Source organism: Myotis yumanensis, unplaced genomic scaffold, assembly GCF_028538775.1.
Source record: "Myotis yumanensis isolate MYYU_CA2020_CCGP unplaced genomic scaffold, mMyoYum1.0.hap1 SCAF_6, whole genome shotgun sequence".
NCBI lineage: Eukaryota > Metazoa > Chordata > Mammalia > Chiroptera > Vespertilionidae > Myotis > Myotis yumanensis.
Genome location: NW_027223757.1, coordinates 46,849,955 through 46,876,050, shown reverse-complemented (window position 1 = coordinate 46,876,050; position 26,096 = coordinate 46,849,955). Strand labels below are relative to the sequence as shown.

General features: G+C 36.9%; 1 protein-coding gene across 3 annotated transcripts in view; it reads left to right on the top strand.

Moving 5' to 3' along the window:
- The window catches only part of FUT9 (fucosyltransferase 9), a 149,642-nt gene extending 125,273 nt beyond the window's left edge, over positions 1-24,369 (top strand). For all 3 annotated transcript variants that reach the window (XM_070419307.1, XM_070419306.1, XM_070419308.1), the window contains 2 exons: positions 19,327-19,670; positions 23,119-24,369. In XM_070419307.1, coding sequence (XP_070275408.1) covers positions 23,127-24,206 — 1,080 coding nt within the window. In that variant the 5' untranslated portion in view covers positions 19,327-19,670; positions 23,119-23,126 and the 3' untranslated portion in view covers positions 24,207-24,369. The remainder of the gene's footprint in view (positions 1-19,326; positions 19,671-23,118) is intronic.
- The last annotated feature ends 1,727 nt before the right edge of the window (positions 24,370-26,096 follow it).

The window sequence follows — 26,096 nt, the reverse complement described above, 5'->3', positions numbered from 1 at the left end:
TGTATTAAAAACACTATTAATGGAAAATATATTAAAAGGCTAGAGTCAAAATAAATGGTCTTATAGGTTTGGCAAAAGACATAGAAAATGGGAGGTATGGATTTGCACTGGTGGGGAGGGGCAGGCAATTCATTCCTTGTAAAAAGTAATGCACAAACAGTTCCACTGCTTGTTCTCCAGGTCACTGAGGGGCTGGCTCCCATTTGTCTATTTTTTTTTATTGCTTCTTCCAAATTTATTCAATATGGTGTTTTTTAATTTCTTTATTGGTTAAGGTATTACAAATGTGTCCTCATTTCCCATTAACCCCCAACCTCCCCGCCCACCCCCATTTGTCATTTAAGTCTCCCTTTAAATATCCCTCTATCATCTGCTTTACCTGGACACTAGTCACTCTGTAGCACTGTATTTCATTTTCTTCAAACAATTTGCATTAACTAATATTGTCTAGTTTCCTTGTTTTTGATAATTATCTGGATCTCCCACTAAAATATTAGCTGCATGAGAGAAGAGAACTTGTCAATCTCCTTTAGCAGCTATATTAAGAGCAACTTGAAGAGTGCTCAACATGAAGTTGATAACAAATTATATGTATTGAATGAACTGATGAATAACACATGGCCTTACCTCTTTCCTGGTGGGAAGTGGGACTTAAGCATGTCTTTTTCTCAAAGTCTGTGTTCACTTGTGGTTTTCTTGACTATGATCTTGTTTCATTTAAAATCTATTTTCAAAAAATAAAAATAAAAAAATAAAATCTATTTTCAGAAAAGAAACAAAAAATGATGAATATTTTAGGAGATAAAATATTTTTGTATCTGTATTGTAAAATTATGAATTTGGCAAGATGGAACACCTGGTCATTTATATTTACAATATGATAATTTAACATGTATTATGACATTCTAAAAAGTCCTACAGATTTTCTTTTGTTTTTTTCTAATACTGTCTACTTCATGAAATACACTATCATTTCACAGCATTGCTAAGGCTTTTAAGTTTTTAAATATATGTGATTGCCACATTGTTGTCATTAAATTTTCTTTTAGGAAAACATTTACATACCAAAGAAGTTAATAATTTGTTTTATGTTGATTGTTGCTTATTTTTTCTAAAGAGGGATCTGAGATTTTATTCTGCGAATCAAAACTAAGAGAAACACAAGAAATGTTTATTAGGACTTCTAAAATGAGAAACTTTCCTCTCCGGTTGAGACAAGAAATATGGAATCCAATGGCCCAGTAATTATCTCACTTGCTTTTAAGTCACAGGCCACAACTTGTCCCCACCCAACCCACCTTAAAGATTTACAAGCAGTACGTTAGGGATTGAAGCTAAAAAAAAAAAAAAAGTGATTGAATCAATGCAAACTTTTCACCACTCTATGAAACATATCAAATTAGTGCATTAACAATTACAGCTTTGTATTGAAAGAACAGCATATTATTATAAAAAGATGTTAAAGAAACTTAGATTACTATTAAAGAAAGGATAGCTGAGAATTGTTGATAACTATTTTTAAGAATAGAAAAAGCTCTGTTAAAACGTTGACCAGCCCAGTCAGTGAGGCTCAGTTAGTTTCCTGATTAGGTCACATGCCCAGGTGTAGGCTCAATCCCAAGTAGGGGACATGCAAGAGGCAGCCGACCTATGATGTTCCTCTCTCATCGATGTTTCTATTTCTCTAGCCCTCTTCCTTCCTCTCTCTCTAAAAATCAATAAAAACATTTAAAAATGGTTGACCAGATGTTTTCCATCTACATGGAGATAGAACCAAATTAAGTGGTGGCAAATTACAAGAAAGATGTAAATTATACCTAAAAGGTTTCTCCCCTGGAGAATGTTATTGAAATAGAACAGTTATCTTTCACCAGTTAAATACAGAATTACTTGGAGGCAGAGGTTAAATAATATGGTTTCGGTCAGGGTTTTTCTCCTAGCAAGAAATAGACACAAGTTTCCCCAAATAAAAGAGGCTGACCACTTTATTGGGACCTAGTTGGGGAAAAACACAAAAAAACATAAGGTGAACACAGAAAGTGTGATTAGGTTAGAGAGGCTGACGAAGATGGAAGTAAATGGAAAAAGTAGGAAGAATTCACAGAAAGTGATCTGTGAATCATAGGAAACCAAAGGACTTCTGTCTGGCCCAGGACTGAAGTCCTCTACAAATTGTCTAGAAAAATCCAAACAAAAGCTCATTGAAATTAAATACAAGCCATTTCATAGACATGTGTTTTCTTTTCTTCCTCTCTCTCTCTCTCTCTCTCTCTCTCTCTTTCTCTCTCTCGTTTTAATGATTATGGTCTAAGCCAGTGATGGCGAACCTTTTGAGCTCAGCATGTCAGCATTTTGAAAAACCCTAACTTAACTCTGGTGCCATGTCACATATAGAAATTTTTTGATATTTGCAACCATAGTAAAACAAAGACTTATATTTTTTATATTTATTTTATATATTTAAATGCCATTTAACAAAGAAAAATCAACAAAAAAAAATGAGTTCGCGTGTCAGAGGTGGCATAGGTTCGCCATCACTGGAAAAGCCGTGATAGGCAAACTGCGGCTCGTGAGCCACATGCGGCTCTTTGGCCCCTTGAGTGTGGCTCTTCCTAAGCCTTAGGAGTACCCTAATTAAGTTAATAACAACGTACCTACCTATATAGTTTAAGTTTAAAAATTTGGCTCTCAAAAGAAATTTCAATCGTTATACTGTTGGTATTTGGCTCTGTTGACTAATGAGTTGCCGACTTTAGAATCTAAAGTATTTATCTATTCCATAGGAATAGTTGACTCCAAAATGTTTCAGACTCTTAACACTAAACATTGCTGTGCTCTAATTGTGTTGCTATGGCAAACATGACTTTGCCTTAACAATTAGGAGTTAGCTAGACTGCAGGACTTCTTTCTTGCAGCTGGACTAAAAAAATGTCTCAATAAGGAAAGCTAAGGGAATGCCCTTTTGGCTCCCACTTCCTGAGGCTATAGTTTAGGAGCTAACTCTTGGCGCTCATCAAAGAGAAAGAAACGGGCCTCTCCAGGCCATGTCCCCTTCCCAGCCAGCATCCTCAGCTCTTTACAGAGTAAGGAAGGGTATTACATTTTTATTTCCTCTCTGACTACTCCGGCCTTCTATTTCAACTAAGTACATCCCTAATACTGCATTGTCTGCTAGGACATATACATAAGAAATATACTCACTTCAAAAGAAGCAGAAAAAAATTAGTATAAATTTATTCATAAAAATATGTACCTACTCTATAGCTAGCAGTAATAATTAGTTAAGTAGAGATGTCATGGACACCTAATTTAATGTAGATTTAGCTAGCAGTAAAGAGAAAGTAGAGTTTGTTGCTGAAAATTACTCTGGTTTTCCACCTGAGCCATCAAATAACAATAAAAATATAAAAATATAAATAATAGATGCACATTAGGTTTTTAAAACAAGGTCAACCTGATGCTTTAAAGCAAAGGTTGCAAGCTTTTTCTGTAAAGGGGGCAGATAATAAATATTTTAGCCTCTGTGGGCCACATGGTCTCTGTCGCAGCTGCTAATTCTGTCACCATAGCACAAAAGCAGCCTCAGACAACACATAAGTGGATGGTCTGGCTGTTGTTCAGTATAATTTTATTTATAAAAACAGGCATTGACTAAATTTGACCACCAGGCACATAGTTGCTATCCCTTGATTAAAACTGACCCTTCTTTCATACACCATGACCAAGTAGGATTTATCCCAGGGATGCAAGGATGGTACAACATCCGTAAATCAATAAACGTGATAATCACATAAACAAATTGAAAGAAAAAAACCACATGGTCATATCAATTGATGCAGAAAAAGCATTCGACAAAATCCAACACCCATTTTTGATAAAAACTCTCAGCAAAGTGGGAATTGAAGGATCATACCTCAACATAATAAAAGCCATATATGACAGGCCCACAGCCAACATCATACTCAATGGACAAAAACTAACACCATTTCCCCTAAGAACAGGAACAAGACAGGGATGCCCACTCTCACCACTCCTGTTCAACATCGTACTGGAAGTATTAGCCATTGCAATTAGAGAAGAAGAAGAAATAAAAGGCATCCAAATTGGAAAAGAGGAAGTAAAACTGTCCTTATTTGCAGATGACATGACATTATACATACAAAACCCTAGAGACTCCATCAAAAAGCTACTAGAATTAATACATGAATTTGGCAATGTAGCAGGATACAAAATTAACCCCAAGAAATCTGAGGCATTTCTATACACCAATAGTGAACTTTCAGAAAGAGAGATTATAAAAACAATCCCATTTACCATCGCACCAAAAAAATTAATATACCTAGGAATAGACATATAGATCAGTGGAATAGAATAGAGAGTCCAGAAATTAGCCCGAACCAATATGCTCAATTAATATTTGACAAAGGAAGCAAGAACATACAATGGAGCCAAGATAGTCTCTTCAATAAATGGTGTTGGGAAAATTGGACAGATATATGCAAGAAAATGAAACTAGACCACCAACTTACACCATACACAAGAATAAACTCAAAATGGATAAAGGACTTAAATGTACGACAGGAAACCATAAAAATTCTAGAAGAATCCAAAGGCAACAAAATCTCAGACATATGCTGAAGCAATTTCTTCACCGATACAGCTCCTAGGGCACTTGAAACTAAAGAGAAACTGAACAAATGGGACTACATCAAAATAAAAAGCTTCTGCACAGCAAAAGAAACCATCAACAAAACAACAAGAAAACCCACTGCGTGGGAAAACATATTTGCAAACGTCATATCTGATAAGGGCCTAATCTCCAAAATTTATAGGGAACTCATACAACTTAACAAAAAGAAGATAAACAATCCAATCAAAAAATGGGCAAAGGACCTAAATAGACACCTTTCAAAAGAGGACATTCAGAAAGCCAAGAGACATATGAAAACATGCTCAAAGTCACTAATCATCCGAGAGATGCAAATCAAAACAACAATGAGGTACCATCTCACACCTGTCAGACTGGCTATCATCAACAAATCAACAAACGACAAGTGCTGGAGAGGATATGGAGAAAAAGGAACACTTGTGCACTGCTGGTGGGAATGCAGACTGGTGCAGCCACTATGGAAGACAGTATGGAGTTTCCTCAAAAAACTGGAAATGGAACTCTCATTTGACCCTGTGATCCCACTTCTAGGAATATATCCCAAGAAACCAGAAACACCAATCAGAAAGGATATATGCACCCCTATGTTCATAGCAGCACAATTCACCATAGCTAAGATGTGGAAACAGCCTAAGTGCCCATCAGTAGATGAATGGATTAGAAAACTGTGGTATATCTACAGGATGGAATACTATGCTGCTGTAAAAAAGAAGGAACTCTTACCATTTGCAACAGCATGGATGGAACTGGAGAGCATTATGCTAAGTGAAACAAGCCAGTCAATGAAGGAAAAATACCACATGATCTCACTCATTCATGGATAATAAAGACCATTACAAACTTTTGAACAATAATAGATACAGAGGCAGGGCTGCCTCAAACTGATTGTCAAACTGCAGTGGGAAGACCAGGGAGGGTTGGGGGGCAAGAGGGAGGGGGGTAAGAGATCAACCGAAGGACTTGTATGCATGCATATAAGCATAACTAATGGACATAAGACACTGGGGGGTAAGGGAGGGCAGGGGATTGTCAAGGGTGGGGGGAAAAAAGGACACATATGTAATACCCTTTGTAATACTTTTAGCAAAAAATAAAATTTAAAAAAAAAACTGACCCTTCTGGTTATTTTAAATGTTTTATTCTCTCAGATATGCTCTCCTTTCACCTGCTTTTCTCAAAAGCTCAGATAAAGCCCAAGAGAAGGAGGCAAAGCATCTTCCTGTCTGGCATCTTCCAACCTCAGGGCCAAGCTTCTTGTCTACCGGCCTGTGGCTTGCCCTGCTGATTTATGTGTGAGGCCCGGGAAACTATGACCTGTGACTTTCCAGTAAGGACACTCAATGGTTGCTGTGGGTTCCCTGCAGTTTCTTTGGTGCTATGACCTTTAAAGGGACTGGCTGTGGGCACCACTCAGACCCAGCTCAGAGAGTCAAACCTGTAGACCTGCAGGCCCGCATCATGGCATTCCCCTCAGGCAAGCTTCCCAGGTACATCTGCATCCCACCCATACCGTATGTGAACCCCGGGCGGCCTAGGAAAGGTGTTCCTCAAGATCTCAGGGTCTGCCTACACTCACCAAGTTGAATTTGACAGCTACTATGGTTTTAAAGAGGCCTCCTTGCGTCCCTCTGCTTTTACTGTTACCCTCAATTATCTGACACCTCCACTTAAGCCAAAACCCAGAGAGCTTCCTTCAGTCTTAGAATTTGATAGATTCAAAAAGGAATATAGGCACTTGAAAATCCTCTTTCAAAATAATATTTGAACTTGCATCTTGTACTACATGTAGAAACTGAAAATTGCATTTGTCTTTCTCTTTTTTATTCTCGAATCAATCTTCCACTGTCATGATAATTGAGGTAGACACGCCAGTTCGGATAAAAGTCATAGAGAAAACTCAAAAAAGAAAATGTGTGGATAGTCCCAAACTATTACTCTCTTAAATGTTGCCTTACATTTCTTCACAACCACCCTTATAGGGTAGGTGTTATTATTCTCATTTAGAGCTCAAAAACTAAGGTGCAGAGCACATGCTAAAGCTTGCCCAGCTACTGTATAAGGAACAGGAGGCACACCTCAGTCTCTGCTCCACTCCCACTTCTAATTCAACCGAAGTTCCTGAAAGATGCAGAAAGCTAACTAGTGTTGAAGGGCATGGTTCTCAGTTCTGGCCCCAAAGCCAGCGGTAGTAGTTCTGACCAAGTAATGAATTCCCAACCTTTGCATAGGATCATTGGGATTAAATGAGATAACGGTTATAACAGCTGTCTTTTATCAAGAAAGATATGTCTATGTGTCAGGCAGTTTCTAAAACACTTCGATTTAGTTCATTTAATTGTTGAAACAATCCTATGAGGTAAGGATTGAAATTATTCCCATCTGTGGACACTGTATAATAAAATCCTCAGCGTAGAATCTGCCACATAGTAAATGCTCACTAATACTAATTATCTACTTTATCAGTCCTTTTCTGTTAGAATCGTACCTTCCAAAAACATCCCCAAAGCAGAAACAATTCTTGATAGGCAGGCTGTTTGCTTACACTGTGGAGGAAAGGGACCTCCCCCTTTTTATAATCCTTATCCGAGGATATTGATTTGAGAGCGAGAGCAAGGGAGAGAGAAACATGGATCAGTTGCCTCCTGTACATGCCCTAACCGGGTATTGGGTTGTTCTGGACAACGCTCCAACCAACTGAGCCACCCGGCTGGGCAGGACCTACCATTTTTAAAGGGACTAAGAGTGTCAGACTGAAGACCAAAATTTGACCTCTACCTACACTGCCATTCTGCTCAGCTCCCAATGCTGGTGACTTCTAAGGCTGCAGGGCTCGAACACAATGACAGTGTCATGAAGAAAAAGGAGGAAGTGAAAGGATGTGTACCAGGATGGCCAAGACAAGCTACTGGGCTGATTCAACATCTCAGCAAGACTTTTCTATTTTCAATTTCTTTTTTCATTTGAGTTACTTTAATCCTAATCCACTTAATAAATTGCATTTAGACTTTCTTCACTTTGAATTCTTTGTCTCACAGCTATACTTCCCTCTGTCATGAGGAGGAGATATTGTACTATGGAAAAAGTCTTGGACCAGAGGCCAAATATATGATTTGAAGTTCCTGCTGTTCCTACTGTATCACTAAATATGTGGTATTAGTAGTAATTTAACTTTACATACCCATTTCATAATTATATCGAGCTATACTAGTAAAATGAGACTGTCAGATTAGATGATCACAATGATACCTTGCAGCTAAAAATTATCTTAATTATTTTCCATTATCATCAATACAAATGCTAAAAATCTCTTTATCTTTAGTTGATGTAAGACTTGCAAATATTTCCATTTTCAACTACCTGACAATCATTAATTAAAGGAACTGTAACTCCAGGCTTTGAATAATGTCATCATTTTTAGAAATAATTACTTATGAATCTTAATTCCTCATTTGATTTACTATTTAACAGAGATATAAATGGAAGGAATATGAATTACAATATGTAAGTGTTCTGTAGCCTTATCAATATGCTAATTATTTAATATACTAAACATGTTTAAAAAGCATCAATCCCCCTTCTCATCACTGAATGAGAGTTGGCTTTTGAACTTAATCTATGTTTGCTTCACATTGGCACCTACTGTTAGGAATTCATAAAATCACAGAGTGAAAAAAATACTATATTTCTTTGCCTTAAGGATCTCATTTATATTTGGATTTCACAGAACTGTCATCTATAAACAAAGAATCAAATAAAAATTACTTTGCACTTTCCCTAGCTTTGGGATTTCTGAAGGATCGGAGTAATTCATACCACAAGGAGCAGAAACCCCACTCTCTCAAAGCATTGATCTTATTGCTTAGAAATTTCCAGATATTGAGAGTTTGGGCATTGTCATTCCATATTGTATATGAAGATAGAAAATGTGTCTCTTTCCACTCCATGGAAAGAAAGAAAGAAAGAAAAGAAAGAAAGGAAAGAAAGAAAGGAAAGAAAGAGAGAAAGAAAGAGAAAGAAAGAAAGAAAGAAAGAAAGAAAGAAAGAAAGAAAGAAAGAAAGAAAGAAAGAGAAAGAGAGAAAGACCATATAAAGTCAGGATGTTTGCTTGAACTCTCATTCATTCATTTACTTTTTCCCCTACTCAATTAGTAGATATTTATGCCTGTCATGTACCAGAAACTATCCTAGGTAGCTAGAATAGAAAGTCAAAATAAATTTGGTTAATGCCTCCATGAAGCTCGGGTGTAATAGGGGAGAAATACAGGCAAATTCACTATGGCCTCATTATAATGCAAGTATATCAGAAAGATGCACAGCAGCTAGAGAAGCACAAAGGAGGAATGGCTTTTTGAATATAAAATCTTTTAAAGCATATATTATTCAGCAGGATTTGTACCTTACTTTACCACTTTTTTTTATGAGTTAATTAAGGAAGCTTAATTGTATTTGTGGGAATGCCCATCTATAACACTGTGCCACATACACAAAGGAACTTAAAAATATTCAATGAGCATTTGTTATATGCAAAGCTTTATATCAGCTAGCTTGTCAACTGTTAAGAAAAAAGTGGAATTTCAGGACACAGGCACAATGGAAATTAAGAAAATGAAAATGAGTGAAAATCACTTACTCCAAAAAAGAACACCTGAAAAAATATGTTTTCAGAAATTGAAGGTCACAGAGGGGCAAAGCACATCAGAGAAAATGAGTTTCTTAATCTCATGGAGCCAGATTTGCCTAATGAGCATATAGCTTATGACAAAATAATTGTCCAGTAATTACTCTAAAAGATGGAACAAAATCAAAATTAAAATGGAGCAAATTGCCTTTTGCATTGTGGCCAATGACAAGCAGTGACACATTCATGCTGCAAAATACCACTTACTTTTTGACTGATGGCTCAGTGGTTAAGTGAAATGGTTATACCATGCAAAAATCTCCTACAATCCTGTCCCTCAAAGGAAGTACAAAGCTTATTATTGTCACTACTATATGTGGAAATTTTATAATCAGTAATAAAAAATATATGCCTTAAGCCATATACATGTATGTGTAACAAATATTACAATTCACAATTACTGAGTGCTTGCTATGTGCCAGGACCTGTTCTGTGCCAACCTTCTATTTACAACCTTCAATTCATTTTACATGCACAAATCTAGCATGTAGCTAATTTATATATAAATAACTGACTAAATATAGTAATGGATTAGATGTCAGGTTAAGGAAGTGAAAGACATAAACAATGATTTTCAATTAGAGGCTTACACAGGTATATGGGTGATATGGCTATTTGCAGAGATATGGAAAACAGGAGCCATGTTTGGGAGGGTGAGGGTTCTTTAACAACAGATATGGGAACTATGGTTATATTTAAATTCTAATAGAAAAACAACAATTAGAAACACAGAAATTGAACATTTAGGAAAAATCAAGATTAATAAGTGGAATGAGGTTATTTTTTCTTATTTAGATTCCAGAATTATGAGGAGGGAGCAGTCTTCATTTTCCACTGTGGTAGGAGAGGAAGAAACAAGTGAGCTCTCTTTTAATGTAGTCTCTTTTTAAAAATATATTTTTTAAATTGATTTCAGAGAAGGGAGAGGGAGAGAGAGATAGAAACATCAATGATGAGAGAGAATCATTGATGGGCAGCCTCCTGCAAGCCCCCTACTGAGGATCGAGCCTGCAACCCGGGCATGTGCCCTAACCAGGAATTGAACCGTGATCCCCTGGTTCATAGGTCGACACTCAACCACTGAGGCACACCGGTGGGGCAAATATAGTCTCTTTGACAGACAGCCTCCATTTTCTCTATTCGCCAAGAGTGGCACTTTGTTTTGAGCATTCAACTACTCGGTAAACTAAATATTCAAAAAAAGTATTTATCACTTCTTTGGGTCATTGAGGCTGGGGAGAAAGATGCCAATGGGGCCAGTTTAATTGTGTAATACAGTGGAAGTTCTCCCCTCCATGGATTGGTGAATTTGTATCTCTAAGATTGAGGGTTTCTCACTGGTGAATTCTTTTCTTCTAAATTCCTCCTTCCCACACTTTCCTCTAATATTATCTTCTGTTAATCATGCTAATCAGTTCATGTTCAGATTATTCAGATGCAAGTTGATTAAACTTGCTTCTTTCCTACAATCTTTTTAGCCACACTTTTTATCATATTGCCTCTGAGGCTGTTGAGTCTTTGTGGCTCATGCTTTCTATGTTAGTTCTTACTGGCCTATTCTCTGATTATAGATTTAACTTGAAGTTTCAGAAGCTCCACATTAACTACAGTGATGTGTCTTTATTTAATCCTAGTAAAGCTGATGCTAATTAGTTTCACATGAGTTCAAAAGATGATCAGCCTGCAAAATTCGGTGTGATTCAGAAACTGTTGTCATGGCAATGCCCCATCTAATACAGTGTTTACCTCCTTAGATAGATATTCTTTCTTCTATTCCTGCAACCTTCTTCTTAAAACTAGTATCTGTGAGCATCCTTTTGTATGCATGATGTTGTTCTGTTTCTGTTTTCAGAACTGTAAGAGCAGGAATTTCATGTTGAGGGAAAGCTTGAAGGAAAGAGCCAAGGAAGGTAGAGCAGTTTGTTTCCTATAGATTCACTGTCTTGACCTGCAAACTGGACTAGAGCTACCACTGTCAGCAGTTAGAGGACGCGAAGTTAAGGGAATGTTCTGGGAGAGATGTATTATCTCAGCACAGTCAAAGCTACTGGAGACAGAAAGATTGGTTCAGACAGCCAATTTTCCACTGAAATGGGAACCCAAAAATCTCTGACACCCTGGGGTTAGAGGTCAGGGAAAGCTGGATTTGGTATTCAAGGCCCACATACTCGATGGGTAGGACCAGAGATGAAGCTGCATCAAATGGTTCTCAGACTTGTGGTAGCCGAAGGATGAAGGACAAACAGAGTGGACTGTGACTGCTGCTGCCAGACAGATGAAACTCCCGCCCTCTTGTATGGACACAACTGAGGGACACCTGGAAGAAAAGTTTCCAGACCAATGGAGATCAAACTATTATAATATGGTCATTAAAAACACATGACTTTATTGTAGTAGTCTGGTGTGATCCAGGGAATCTGGCATAAAAAATTTATAGAGAAGGAATTTTTTTATTCTGTTTTAAGTAACAGAATAAAAACTCATAAATTCTTTAGAAATGTTAACTGATGACATTATATGAACACACTCTAAGATCTAACTCAAATTTTAATTAAATTAATCATTTTCTCAACCTTTATTGTTTTGGGGCAACTAGACCCATTGAGGTAAGTTAATTTTTTTAATATATTTTTATTGATTTCAGAGAGGAAGGGAGAGAGAGAGAGAGAAAGAGAGAGAGAGAGAAAGAGAAACATTAATGGTGAGAGAGAATCATTGATTGGCTGCCTCCTCCATGACCCAGGGGTTGAGCCTGCAACCCGGGCATGTGCCCTGACCAGAAATTGAACGGTGACCTCCTGGTTCATAGGTAGATACTCAACCACTAAGCCATACCACCTGAGCGAGGTAAGTTAAATTTTTAAGCTGACACAGCAAAGCAACATATAAGGAATTCATCTGAAACAGTGTGGATATCCAAAACAGAGCTATCACAGAGGCCTTGATTCAGCAATTGCAAATGTGTCAATAATCTTTGATATTTCTTGATTTGCATTATAGATACCCCAGTAATAAAACAAAGCTAGACTTCTCTCTCTTCTCATTCATCCCTCCATAGTCTCTTAAGGACAGGAAGAGAATTATCTAAAACTTCTAGTATTCTGGATCCATCGTTCCTAGCCACTGGTGTCCAGAATAAGAGCAGGGAGGGAGTATTGGTGAATCCAATTTGTTCTAATGAACAACAACTCCAAAGTAATAGAGTTATAAAATAAATTTTTATTCATAAAATTATTTGCAATTATAAGCTGACATCTATAATTTTAAAATGTATTGTTAAAGCAACACCTTTTGGGATCTATGAGTGTCCACATCTTAATTGATCACTTACTATGTGACGTGAGACAAATAGATGCACACCAATTTCTTCATTTGAAAAAATGTATGTAATTGTAATATATATTTCAACTGGTCATTTTGGGATCTAAAGGAGTTGATATTTGTTGAGTGCATACAACCATGTTTGGCACATAGAATGTGATACATACTTATTTGGTAAATAAATGAACAAAAAAATAATTTTTTTCCTGAAGATCAAGTGATTAAAATACACATAAAAGTCTTAACCTGGTGCTTATTGAGCAAATGCTCAATAATTGTTAGCTACTGGGTCACTAAAAAGCATTTGTTTATTGCAAGGATATGCCAAGCCTGACTGGGCACTTAGAGATTAAATCCTGAGGAAGACTACCCAATGTCACCCATATGAGCCTAATTACAGTCAAACAGAGGCAACAGTACTAATCAAATAACCACACAAATATAGGTGAACTTGCTACTGTGGTAAGTGCTATGCAAAAATGACACATGGTGCAATGAGACATGTACTTGGGGTCTTTGAGTTAGTGGGGGAGGAGTGATGGGAGGTTGTCAGGAATCCCTTGATAAACAACTGTCAGAACTGAGATCTGAAAAACGAAAAGGAGCAAATCAACATAGAGAGGAGGGGAACTGTTCTAGGGAACAGAGAGGGAAGAGCTGATGCAGTGACCATGCAAGAGGGCCAAGTGTGGTGATGCAGGCAATGCAATAGGGAGCTTGCCATGCACTCAGGCCGGGGACAGGGCTGTTTAAGCCACATTAAGACATAAGCAATTGGAATTCATTGAAGGGCCTTGAACAGAAGGATAAGGTGTTATCTGTGATTTGAAAAGATCACTCTCCTGCAGGGATTCTCAAAATTTAGTGCATGTCAGAGTCACTTGAAGAACTATTTAAACTGATTGCCTCATCCCCGAGCTTCTGGTTCCATTTCTCTGAAGTTGGGTGTGAGGACTTGCATTCATAACAAGATTTCCATGTTGATGCTAAAGCTGATGCTGTAAGTCTGAGGACCACACTTTGAGAACCACTGGTCTACTGCACTGTGAAGGAATTGAAAGCATCAAAAGTGAATGTTGGATGGACCACTTAAAAAACACTGTCAACAATCTATACAAAAGATAGATGTTTGACCCAGGGAAATGGAGAAAAGTCAACTAATCTAAGGAATATTTAGGAGGGAAACTTGTAAGGATTTGGTGCTGGGTCAGGTGTAGCTTTGAAGGACAGGGACAAATCAAGGATAATCCACTAGGTTAATTGCTCTGTTTTGTATATGAAAGGACAGAAGTCTCATCTTCAGAGTCAGGAATACATCTATATATATAAAAGCCTAAGCTACTGACCAACCAAACAACCAAAAGACTGGTCTACCGGTCGCTATGAAGCACACTGACCACCAGAGGGAAGATGCTCAATGCAGGAGCTTCCCACATGTGGTCAGTGTACTCCCACAATGGGAGCACTGCTCAGCTGACTGACAGGCGCCAGGCACCAGTCTCACTGCTGGAGAGTGCAGCTGCAGGGATGTAAGCCTCTGCCGCTTCCGTGGCAGTGTGCAGGCTCACTAGGGCTCAGATGAGCGGGAGCAGTGCGGCACCTGGCTGCCTGCCACTTTGTGCACTACTACATCCCTAGGGGGATGTCAGACTGCTGGTTTCAATCCTGAAGGCCAGACCTCTGTGATAGCTCTGTTCTGGATATCCACACTGTTTCAGATGAATTCCTTATATGCTGCTTTGCTGCATTAGCTTTAAAATTTAACGTACCTCACTCAGGTGATCTGGCTCAGGGATTGAACATCCACCTATGAACCAGGAGGTCACAGTTCAATTCCTGGTCAGGGCACATGCCCAGGTTGTAAGCTCAACCCCTAGGGTCGTGCAGGAGGCAGCCAATCAATGATTCTCTCTCATCATTGATGTTTCTCTCTCTCTCTCTCTCTCTCTCTCTCTCTCCTAAAGGCCTGGTGCACGCATTCGTGCACTGTTGGGGTCCCTCGGCCTAGCCTGTGGGGATCGGGCTAAAACCGGCAGTCCAACAATCCCCCATGGTTCCTGGATTGCAAGAGGGTGTAGGCCAGGCTGAGGGACCCCACCAGTGCATGAATCCATGCACCAAGCCTCTAGTAGTAACATATCAGGCCAAAATGAGAGGCCATTTTTTAAAAGACTTCCATTGACTTTACCTACCTAGTTGCTATGGGCTAAAACGTGGCAATAATCATAGAAAGCACAGGTGTGGAAAGCCAAATGACGAAAGAGTGTTACAATCCAGGAAAGCCAGAAAGCCTGTTCTGGGAAAATGCCAAAAAATGCAGCCCGGGCTCTGTTTGTGGTATTCTCTATGGGCAGGCAGCACACAAGCCAAGTTACTCCTGGGCTCAGCGTCAGGTCTGATTGTTCTAGCCTCAGCCAAAGCCCACAAACAGAGCTTCTAATTTAAATAAAGACAGCAATTAAGAATTAGTGATTAGGAGCAGAGAGTGAACAGATAAAAGATCAACCTAAAAAAAGGTTAATCCCTAAATTGAAAAGAAAATTTCAAAGACCGTGAAAATGAAAGTGCCCGAGATGAAGAAGTTCACAGCGCAGGGAAACTGCAGCTGGCGGCTCGCCCACCACAGGGAACAAATGTCTGAGACAAAAATGAGAAAGAGAAGAGGGGCGGGGGGAACAGAGAGATGTTTTTGAAAATTTCTAAGAAATATCCTTAAAGATGAAAATACTGCAGAGATAAGTCAGGGGATTCTAGTACGTGCCAGAGTATGTAGTGAGGAATAATCAGGGAAAGGCGTGGTGACTAAGACCGGCATTGTTGGTGCAGCGTCTCCAGTGTTTGGAGGAAGTAGAGCAGAGGCTTCCCCCTGGAGTACCAGACCCATGTCCAGAGGTCTTTAAGAGAGGCTCACAAACACACATCTGGTAGCATTCCAGAGATCAACCAGTGTCTTCTTGCCAAAGAGTGAATGGCATCTCTCGCAAAGGAAGGCGACATTTGGCTCAGGATCCAATGGGAGAACTGTGGAAACTCAGAGCAGGAAGGCCTGGGGGAAAGGTTCCGTGGAATGTGAGGAGTCAAGGGAATCTTTAAGAGAAAAGCAATGAATATATACAATTTTGCAGTACTTTGAGGCCAAGTATATTTTGGTAGTACACAATGTATAAGGGTTATAGTTTTCTTCTTGTAAAGGATCTTGGCATAAACATTGTAGGGAGAAGTAAAAGCAAAACAAAACAATAACAAGACAAACAACCCCCCACTCAAATAAATAAAGCAGAATCCCAAACTGATATCATGATACTAAACACTATAATGATGCCATGGGGAACAGATCGGTCTCTGAGCCTGCCTAAATAGAGTACTAGCTGTTCAGTTAGACACCACCTACCACCCAATATGTAAACACCGGATGGAGTCCATGACTTAACATAAAGTGAAGAGAGTTGTTTGCTGTTTTGAGAATTTATATATAGTTTATTTTTAATCCAAATACTCATGGGTATATTTTGAAGTATTCAATTATACATTTCACATCCTGCAGAAAGTGAAACAAGAGGGGAGCTTCAGGTTTTTTATTAACATTATTCTTATTTTGCATAATTAAGGATTTTTATGTGTTTGTTTCAAGCACTAAAAACAATTATAACTAATGTAAACAAAACGGAAATAATTGCAAGCCTCATGGAGTAGCTCTTGGAACTGCAGAAATACCTGAAAAACCAACACCTGAAGGCAAGATCCTGGGGAGCTCCTTGGACCTGGGTAGCAGAGTTCACTAAGTTGCCTTCTCAGAGAATCCCACTGTGATTAATTCGGCCCAACTTTTCCCCCTGGGAGCCCTTCAATTCCAAATTCAAAGTCCCAGAGAGAGTTTGAATGACCTGGCTCCCTGCTCAGCACTGCTTGGGAAAGGGGGAGACAGTATTCTCTGTAGCCCCAAAGACTGCACACAGGAGAGGAGAGGTAGTGTTCCAGTAGGAAACTGGGGTGTTATTATCAGAAAAAGAGACAGTAATTGCCAGGTAGTAAAATCAGCAAATATCTGCTATAGAATCCTTTATGTACAATTTGCTTATAGAGTAACCTTTTACAAAAAGACTGATTCCATAAACAACTGAAAGACGCTGATCCTTATATTCATCAGAATTTTGTATTATATGTTTTATCCAGAGATTATTAATAATGAGTTATGTTTTAAATGTAGAAGTGATTGTGCATTGATAGAAATGATGATAATTTGCATAGAAATCAAACGGGATCTATTATTTCAAGAGTTTCAGCTGAGAGCTCTGATTCTTGTCCAATTAACAGGGAATAATAACATAATCACAAACACAGAATGCATTCTGTGTGGCACTATCAGAAGCACTTTACAAATTTCATTTTATTTAACAGGAGAAAAGTCACAATGTGACTATATGTCGTATTTTTAAACTATTTATAACTTTAGTCCACCTACTAATTTGTCAATGATTCATTTCCAGTCTTTGTGGTTGGTCTGAGTTGATAGAAAGATCCACAAGTGGATCCAAAGTTCTGTTCAAATGGTCTATGATCTTTACACATTTTTACCATGGATAAAACGTCTCACCTTATCAAGGGATAGTTTGATTGTGCACCCAAACCACCAGTAGAGAGTATAGGTACCTCACAATGATTGCCAAACACATTGACACAAGAACTCCTAAGAGTATAGGGAAAATCTCTTCCACCCCCACATGCCTGCTAGTTGAGACGACAGGTGGGTTGAAGAAGTAGGTGGTGGGTACAACCTATAAAGTCCTAAGTGGCAAGTTACAAGCCCACGGTCCTATTCTAGCTTACAGTTTAAGGCAAGTATTAGATTCTGTTCTACAGTATAGTGTACTCTATTTTTAATTAATTTATTTTTATTAATTTATATTTATTGTTGAAAGTATTACAGCTGTCCCTTTTTTACCATTGACCCCCCTACAAGCCCCCAGGACTTTACCACACTTTTGTCTGTGTGTATAGGCTATGCATATTTTCATATAAGTTCTTTGGTTAATCTCTTCCCACCCACCCATCCGCCCCGCCCCCCACTTTCCCTCTGAAATTCGTCAATCTGTTCCATACTTCTGTGTTTCTGGATCTATTTTGTTCATCATTTTATTTTGTTCAATGGATTCCACATATGAGTGAGATCATGTGATACTTGCCTTTCTCTAACTGACTTATTTTACTTAGCATAATACTCTCCTCATCCCTCCATGCTGTATCAAAGGGTAAGAGATCCTTCTTTTTTATAGCTGCATAGTATTGCATTATGTAAATGTACCACAGCTTTTTTATCCTCTCATCTACTGATGGTCACTTGGGCTATTTCCAGATCTTAGCTATTGTAAATGGTGCTGCTATGAACATAGGGGTGCATATATCCTTTCTGATTGGTGTCTGATTTCTTGGGATACATTCCTAGAAGTGAGGTTACTGGGTCAAATGGGAGTTCCATTTTTAATTTTTTGATGAAACTCCATACTGTTTTCCACAGTGGCTGCACCAGTCTGCGTTCCCACCAGCAGTGTACTAGGGTTCCCTTTTCTCCACATCCTTGCCAGCTTTTGTCATTTGTTGACTATTAATGATAACCATTCTGACATGTGTGAGGTGACACCTCATTTAATTTAAAATATACATGCACACATATAACAACAACAAAAACTTAAAGTAGAATTACCATTTCTTGAAGAAGCCCCTGTTCTCCTTGGTTTCACAATTCTCTCCCTAATACCTTTAAGTATATTTATGGCTTGAGAAGCACAACTTGAACCCTTTTTTATTACAAACTATCTTCCATTCTTTAATACTCAGTAGAACAATTGTAAGGTATGACTGAAGGTTGTGTTTTAATGGAAAACAGAATCATATGCATACCAAGTTTTATAAAGTAGTACTTTTACTAAAGATTCTGTTATTTTTAATGCTAACATCTTTAAATTACATTTTTCCTAGTATTTGAAACTATTAAAATAATTGAAAAAGTTTAATTATATGATTTGCTGTTGCAGTTTGCTTTATGCTATACACTTACTGTCTCTGGTGAGCTCTATCCTGACACAGTTCCAGATGCTTTAAAAATAGGTTCTATTGATAAACAGTTGAAGGCATGTTGAGTATCCAATTATTAGGAATAGGTGAAAAGGTTCCTGTCAAGGGGATGCCAATTTGGCTCCAAGAGGCCAGCTTTTCTGACAGTTTTCTGTACAAAGCAGGGGATACTGAGTAACTGCTCCTACTGTTTGGTACTTAACCCTGACAGCAGTTAAAAGGTGAGGGGAGAGGGTGTGCAGAGAGTTAACAAGAAGAACCCTAAGTAATACAAAATGTCCAGGAAGCATAGGAAACTGAAAGACACACAGTGGGCGGAACATTGTTTCTGCCTGGTGATTAATTCCTTCTCATTTGGCAAAAAAAAAAGGCGGGGGGGGGGGGGACTAAAATGTGCTAGATTGATGCCAACTTTGAGACATGACAGAGAGGCAAAACTGGGAGATTTTGCTCATCTAGTGATAGGAATACCTGCATGTCAATTTTCATGGTAATTATTCTGTTGAGAAATATATGTTAAATGTATTGAGAAATCAACTACATATATATTCATTCATTCATACTTGGTTCATTTTGGTTTTTCTAGCTACCAAGCATTTTACCTTGCACATAGTTGGGGATTCATCGGTCATTCAGGTAACATATACAGCATTTATTAAGCACCTGCTATTTTCGGGTGATGAAGATACAACAGTGAAGAAACAAAGATCGTCACGAAGCTTCCATTCTGGTATCTCCAGGATGATTGCATTCTCTGGCTGCAACCCAAGGAATCAGTGATATAAAGTATAGTTATCAAATGCCCAGACTCTGGAGCCAGATGGCCTGCGTTTGAATGCGCTCTGCCATTTACTAACTGTGTGAACCTGGCAAGTTTCTTAACCATTCTGGGCCCCAGACTCTTCATCAATAAAACTGGAATATAATAAGGTAATTTATGTGCTCACATATATATGTATAGATGTTAATGTATATATATTAATGTAAATGCTCAGATCAACGTTTGGCACTAATAAGCACCATATAAATGTAATGTATTTTTCTTATTTAGGGAAATTGATCTAAATTTAACTCATGGGTAAAGAGTCATCCTTTATTATAGAGAAAATGGTACAGACCAGGAATGTCAAGACAATAAAATTTGAGGTGCTAATGTACCTCAATGGATTATTGGTGTTTGCATTATTTGTTTAAAGAAAGCAAGAGAGAGCATAACTCAATGCTTAAGCTAGTGATATATCTCTGGCCCTCAATTTCCTCCGCTGTAAAGAAGAGGTGATAAAAGATTTCCATGATAAAGGCTCTATGAGAATTAAAAGAAATGATGTGTGCAAAGTGCTCGGCACAGGCCTAGCAGAGAATGAACATTTATTAAACAGTGGCTGGTGGCTATTAAAGTTTAACCTGATTATTTTAAATTGACATCGTCTATTTAGATAGTTTCTGCCATTGCATTTCAACTCAAAAAGGACTTATGGAAATTTTCAATGAGAGCACTTCTAGAAATCCTTAAACATTGGTCACATAGAGAAAAACAATAACAACACCGCAGTGCTTAATCAAATAATGTATACCAACGGTTAATATCACTCCATTAAAAAGGGGATCCTTCTAATAAATGTTCTCAGTCTGTAGATCCCAGTAGTGTCAAATGTAACTAAACTGCCATAAACCTGTTCATGAATTGCATCATGATATATTTTCAATATTTTTTATTGCTACGTTGTTGTATTTTTGCAACTGTGTTCATAAGTGAAATACAACTTTTTTTAGCTTTTCATATCTTCTTTTGTCAACAAGATAATAATTGGCTTCATATAATGAGTTAAGCTTCTTTATTTATTTTTCTGTTTTCTAGAATAATTTTTTAAGTGACAGCAGTGTTCTTTACTCATTGAATTGTTGATATCACTCTGGCAAAACTATCTAGCTCTAGTATTTGTTTTTAGTTAGCATTTATGAATACCATTTCTTTAATTGTTATTTGTTTAATCATAGTTTCTGATTAGAATTGGCATTTTTCTATTTGTGCAGAAACAACCATTTATTTCATCAGTTTTTCAAATTTATTACCATAAAATTACTTCGAATAGTCATTTTTAGTTTTTTTATGATAAACCAATATTACTTACTCTTTTTAGATATTTAATTTGATTTTTCTCTTCTTGATTATTACACTTACCTAAAGTTTACCTTAATATTTTTCCAGTTTTATAAAATTATAATTGACATATAAAATAGTATTAGTTTAAGTCATACAACAAATAACTTAAAATATGTATATATTGTGAAATTATTACCACAATAAGTTTAGTTAACATTCATCATCTCACACAGTTATATGTGATATTAATTCTCTCAAATTTCTGCTCTCAATTTCAATGATTTCTATCCACACCTTAATCCTTTATTTCTTATTTCTTTGCACCATTGTTGAGTACAGCTTGTTGAGTGACCAATTTGTTAATTAATTTCCTGAAAACTGTGCAAATCTATACATTTTCTTATAAGTACTGTTTTAACTACATATTACAAAACTTGACAAGTAGAACCATCAATGTCATTTAGTCCTAAAGAGTTGAGATTTCCTTCATATTCATTCTGATTTTCTCTATCACTCGGTGGTTAATTAATAGTTCCTGACATATTTAGAATATACTCTTTTCTTTTCCTTTGTTAATGACTTCATAGTCTGAAGCTAATTCTGACAGTAAGTCTCAGTTTCTGATTCCAATAATTCTTCTTTAGTGGTGTGTCTAGGATAAAATGTCCAGAATCTTTTGACTCACAGAATCAAGCTTTGCCATATAGGAAATATCATAGGTTTTAAGAAAACTATATAATAAAATATAGGATTTTTTAAAATGTTCGCATAAATTTAGGTATTTAAATAAGAACAATTCCTCCTTTTTTCTTTAAGTAACATCTAATGTTTCTACACTAGTTTTGATCAAGATTTTGAAATATTTTAAAGAATTTGAAATTGAAAGACCATATTATTTTGTTGAGAAGAATAATGAGTTTCAGAGACAGTTTTGTAAACATATTTTATCTTTGTGTTTATATTCATAAAGAGCCATATATAGCAAAGAGGAAAAACCTTGACCATAATTCTATTAAGAAAAATTAAAAGCCTTGATTCATCTTTTTAACCTGCAATCTGCTAAAATTCATAAGATCAATACTGTTCTCCATGAAATTTAATTCTTCCCTTTTGATAATTCACTTATTGTTATTTTTATAATATTAATATCATTTTTAAATTTATTTTTGAAAGTATTACAGATGTCCCTCACCCCGCCCCATTGACCTCCTTCACTCTCCTCCCATAGCCTCCCCATGCCTTCCCTGCACTATTGTCTGTCCATAGGCTATGCATATATGCATATAAGTTCATTGGTTAATCTCCTTCCATGCCCCCATCTTCCCTCTGAAATACATCAGTCTGTTGCTTGCATCAATGTCTCTGGGTCTTTTTTGTTCATCAATTTATTTTGTTCATTAGATTCCACATATAAGTGATATCATGTGATACTTGTCTTTCTCTGACTGGCTTATTTTGTTTAGGCCCCTCCGTAATACTAATATCATTTTAATGCTACGAAAAACTATTTTGAATGGCCCATACCGCATAAGTGGGAATGTTGTTCTAATGCCAACAGGGCATTTGAGTATCACATCCTAGTAGATATTGAGTATAGTAAGAAATTATTAAATGCAAACAATAAAAAGGGTAAGAAAAAAATTTTTTTAATTAAATAATAAGGGGTTTTTATTTATTCAATGTTTGCATTAGTGCACTTACTAAAAAAACAAAATAAAGACAAACAAAAACAGATATCAGATTAAGAGTTGCCATTTTTAACAGTGAATATAAACTTACACCAAAAAATACAAAAACATAACTTTTTCCTTTTAAAAGTTGTTTTTTATTTTTTACTGAATTTCATCTGAACTGCAAAGTTACATTGCAATCTCAAAAAGTACCCTAGCAAATGAATGATTATATCAACTGGGAAATTTTCACAAGTCTGGTCTAGTTTCAAAATATTAAAACTTTTAGCCAAAGCTTTCGTGATGACAGTCTGTCTTGAAGTGTTTAGCAAGCAAATAAAAATATAGCAGGTAAGGGTGACATTGAGAAAATAAACTGTAACTGGCTTGAAGATAGCTGGTAATGTTTACCAAATTCTGACTCATTTGTAACACTTAGGGGAAACTTCCTTTCAGTGATTTGATAACACTAAAAAAGGAAAATTCAGTTGATTCTGTGATTAAATGTATTTTAGGATTTACAACATGTCTATGTCAAGTTATATTTATGATTAATTCTTCATCCCTACCCCTACCTACCCCTCTTTCTCTTTCTGTTTCATAGAAAAAATTATGACATCAACATCCAAAGGAATTCTCCGCCCATTTTTAATTGTCTGCTTTATTCTGGGCTTCTTTATGGCATGTCTTCTCATTTACATCAAGCCCACCAACAGCTGGGTCTTCAGTCCAATGGAGTCAACCAGCTCAGTGCTGAAAATGAAAAATTTCTTCACCACCAAAACCGATTCTGTTAATGAAACTACTATTCTGATTTGGGTGTGGCCGTTTGGGCAGACCTTTGACCTTACCTCCTGCCAAGCCATGTTCAACATCCAAGGATGCCATCTCACAACAGACCGTTCTCTCTACAACAAATCTCACGCGGTTCTGATCCATCACCGAGACATCAGCTGGGATCTGACAAATTTACCTCAGCAGGCCAGGCCACCCTTCCAGAAATGGATTTGGATGAATTTGGAATCTCCGACTCACACGCCCCAGAAGAATGGCATCGAGCACCTATTCAATCTCACTCTGACTTACCGCCGCGACTCTGATATCCAAGTGCCTTATGGCGTATTGACGGTGAGCACAAACCCCTTCGTGTTTGAAGTGCCAAGCAAAGAGAAGTTAGTGTGCTGGGTTGTAAGTAACTGGAACCCTGAGCACGCCCGGGTCAAGTATTACAACGAGCTAAGCAAAAGCATTGAAATCCATACCTATGGGCAAGCATTTGGAGAGTATGTGAATAATAAAAATTTGATTCCTACCATATCTACTTGTAAATTTTACCTTTCCTTCGAAAACTCAATCCACAAAGATTACATCACAGAAAAGCTCTACAATGCTCTTCTGGCTGGCTCCGTACCTATTGTCCTGGGGCCATCTAGGGAAAACTATGAAAATTATATTCCAGCAGACTCATTCATTCATGTGGAAGATTATAACTCTCCAAGTGAGCTAGCAAAGTATCTGAAGGAAGTTGACAAAAACAATAAGTTGTACCTTAGTTACTTTAACTGGAGGAAAGATTTCACAGTAAATCTTCCACGGTTTTGGGAATCACATGCATGCTTGGCTTGTGATCATGTGAAAAGGCATCAAGAATATAAGTCTGTTGGTAATTTAGAGAAATGGTTTTGGCATTAGAGTTTTCCAACATTTGCACACCTGGCAAAGTCTTTCGATGAAATATCATAGAAGTTTAGAGAATGAAAAGAGAGATGAGACATTCTGCTTTTCTGTCACAATTTATTTTGATCATTCTCGGGTAATGTATATCTTGATGAAGATTTTTAAGAGTTCAGCATTAGCAATCACTCCATTTGGATTTAAATTATCCTGTATATACCTAATTATGTGCATTGAAAAATAATTTATTCTTCACTATCATTTATAAACATTGTTTTTTCACAGTTTTTGTAGTTGTCTGTAATGTAAGTTTGTGGTACAATTACTGTTTGTATATTGATTATCTGTTTAATCTATTTGGGAAATGAAAATGCACATCTTAAAACATGAAATATTTTCACTAAATATTATAATCTTTAGTTCCAAGTTTGCATAATGTAACAAATGAAAAGTATTTGTAATTGAATTCTAACCTCTCTGACTTCTGAGTTGAACAAAGTGTGTAACTGTCTCTACTTGATCTATTTTTACCTGTTTACCATGTTTGTGAAGGCAGAAATATTCATGTAGTGAAGAAGAAACAGTGAAGCAGAACTGTTCTATTCAGAAAACTATTAGGTTTCCCATATACTTTCATTAAGCTGATTTGCAAATGCAGCTACTATTCTCATGATCTTAAGTTAAATTATTGAAGTATTTTTAAATATGTATTTTGGGGGATTTTTAGTATCTAGGAAATAATCCTAACACTTAAGAAAATCTAAGACAGTTCTCTTTTCTATCCTGATAACACATTATTATAATTTCTTCATATAACAAAAGGATATGTGTAGATTGCATCACATTTATAAATGGCACATAGGTGTACAATTTTAATAACATACCAACTTAAAATATTTTTCTCTAGCCCCACTATTTAAAAGTTTATTTTAGCATATAGACATATAAATAAACATAACATTTGCAAAACTTTTGTCCTATTACTTAAAAGAACCTAAATAAAATTAACATCAAGGAGTTAAATATAAGATGTGAAACATAATAAAGTGAGGTTTTATAAGATCTCAATGCATATTTGTTGAATGAATAAATAAATGGCATTGAACATCATGGGAAAATTTTATTAGTTTCAATGACATGACAGTTTAGCCTAGAGGTACTCACTGGTGATGATGTTGTACATTTCTCTTTAGTAATTGTTTATACTATAGCACATGGTAAGGCCCTTGGGGCTTTACACAACCAAAATAAGTTTGTCATTACACTAAGTTTTTGGAGAATTCACTTGTGAACTTAGTTGCTGTACAGCATTTCTCCTCCCTTAGGTGAAGGGCCAGATATAAGCATACAACAGCAGGTGAGAAAAGTTGGGATGCTAAGGAATCTTCAAGAAAAGTAGTTCCCAAAAGAACTTTATTCCATTCATGGCAAAAACTCAAAAGAATTAGAATGTTCTGATGAGATCTATTTAAGTCTATTTGTGACTAATTCTAATAGTCCTATTACATGCAGCACCAGTACTGTACAACCCAAATCCATAATCTTCTACATCAAATACAAGAGAAAGAGGCAAATTTCAATTCATAAGAAGGAGGCGCCAACTGTTTCTAATAGGACTGCCATGGGAGGGAACGAGCTCTCTAGAGCACTAGAAGAATTTGAGCAGAGGAAGAGTCCTGTGTTGATGGAGGATTGTTTGATCCTTAGAATAATTTCTTTACCCACGATTGAATAGGCATGCTGTGTCAGGCAATGCTGCAAGCAGGGATAAAGATGAACAAGGAACTATCACTGTCTTGAAGTAGCTTGTAATTAAGTGGAGAGAGACAGAAAACCTTCCTCAGATTCTCAACGGTGTTTACGTGGATCACTGCTGATTTCATGAAAATAGGGAAGCAAATTTCCCCA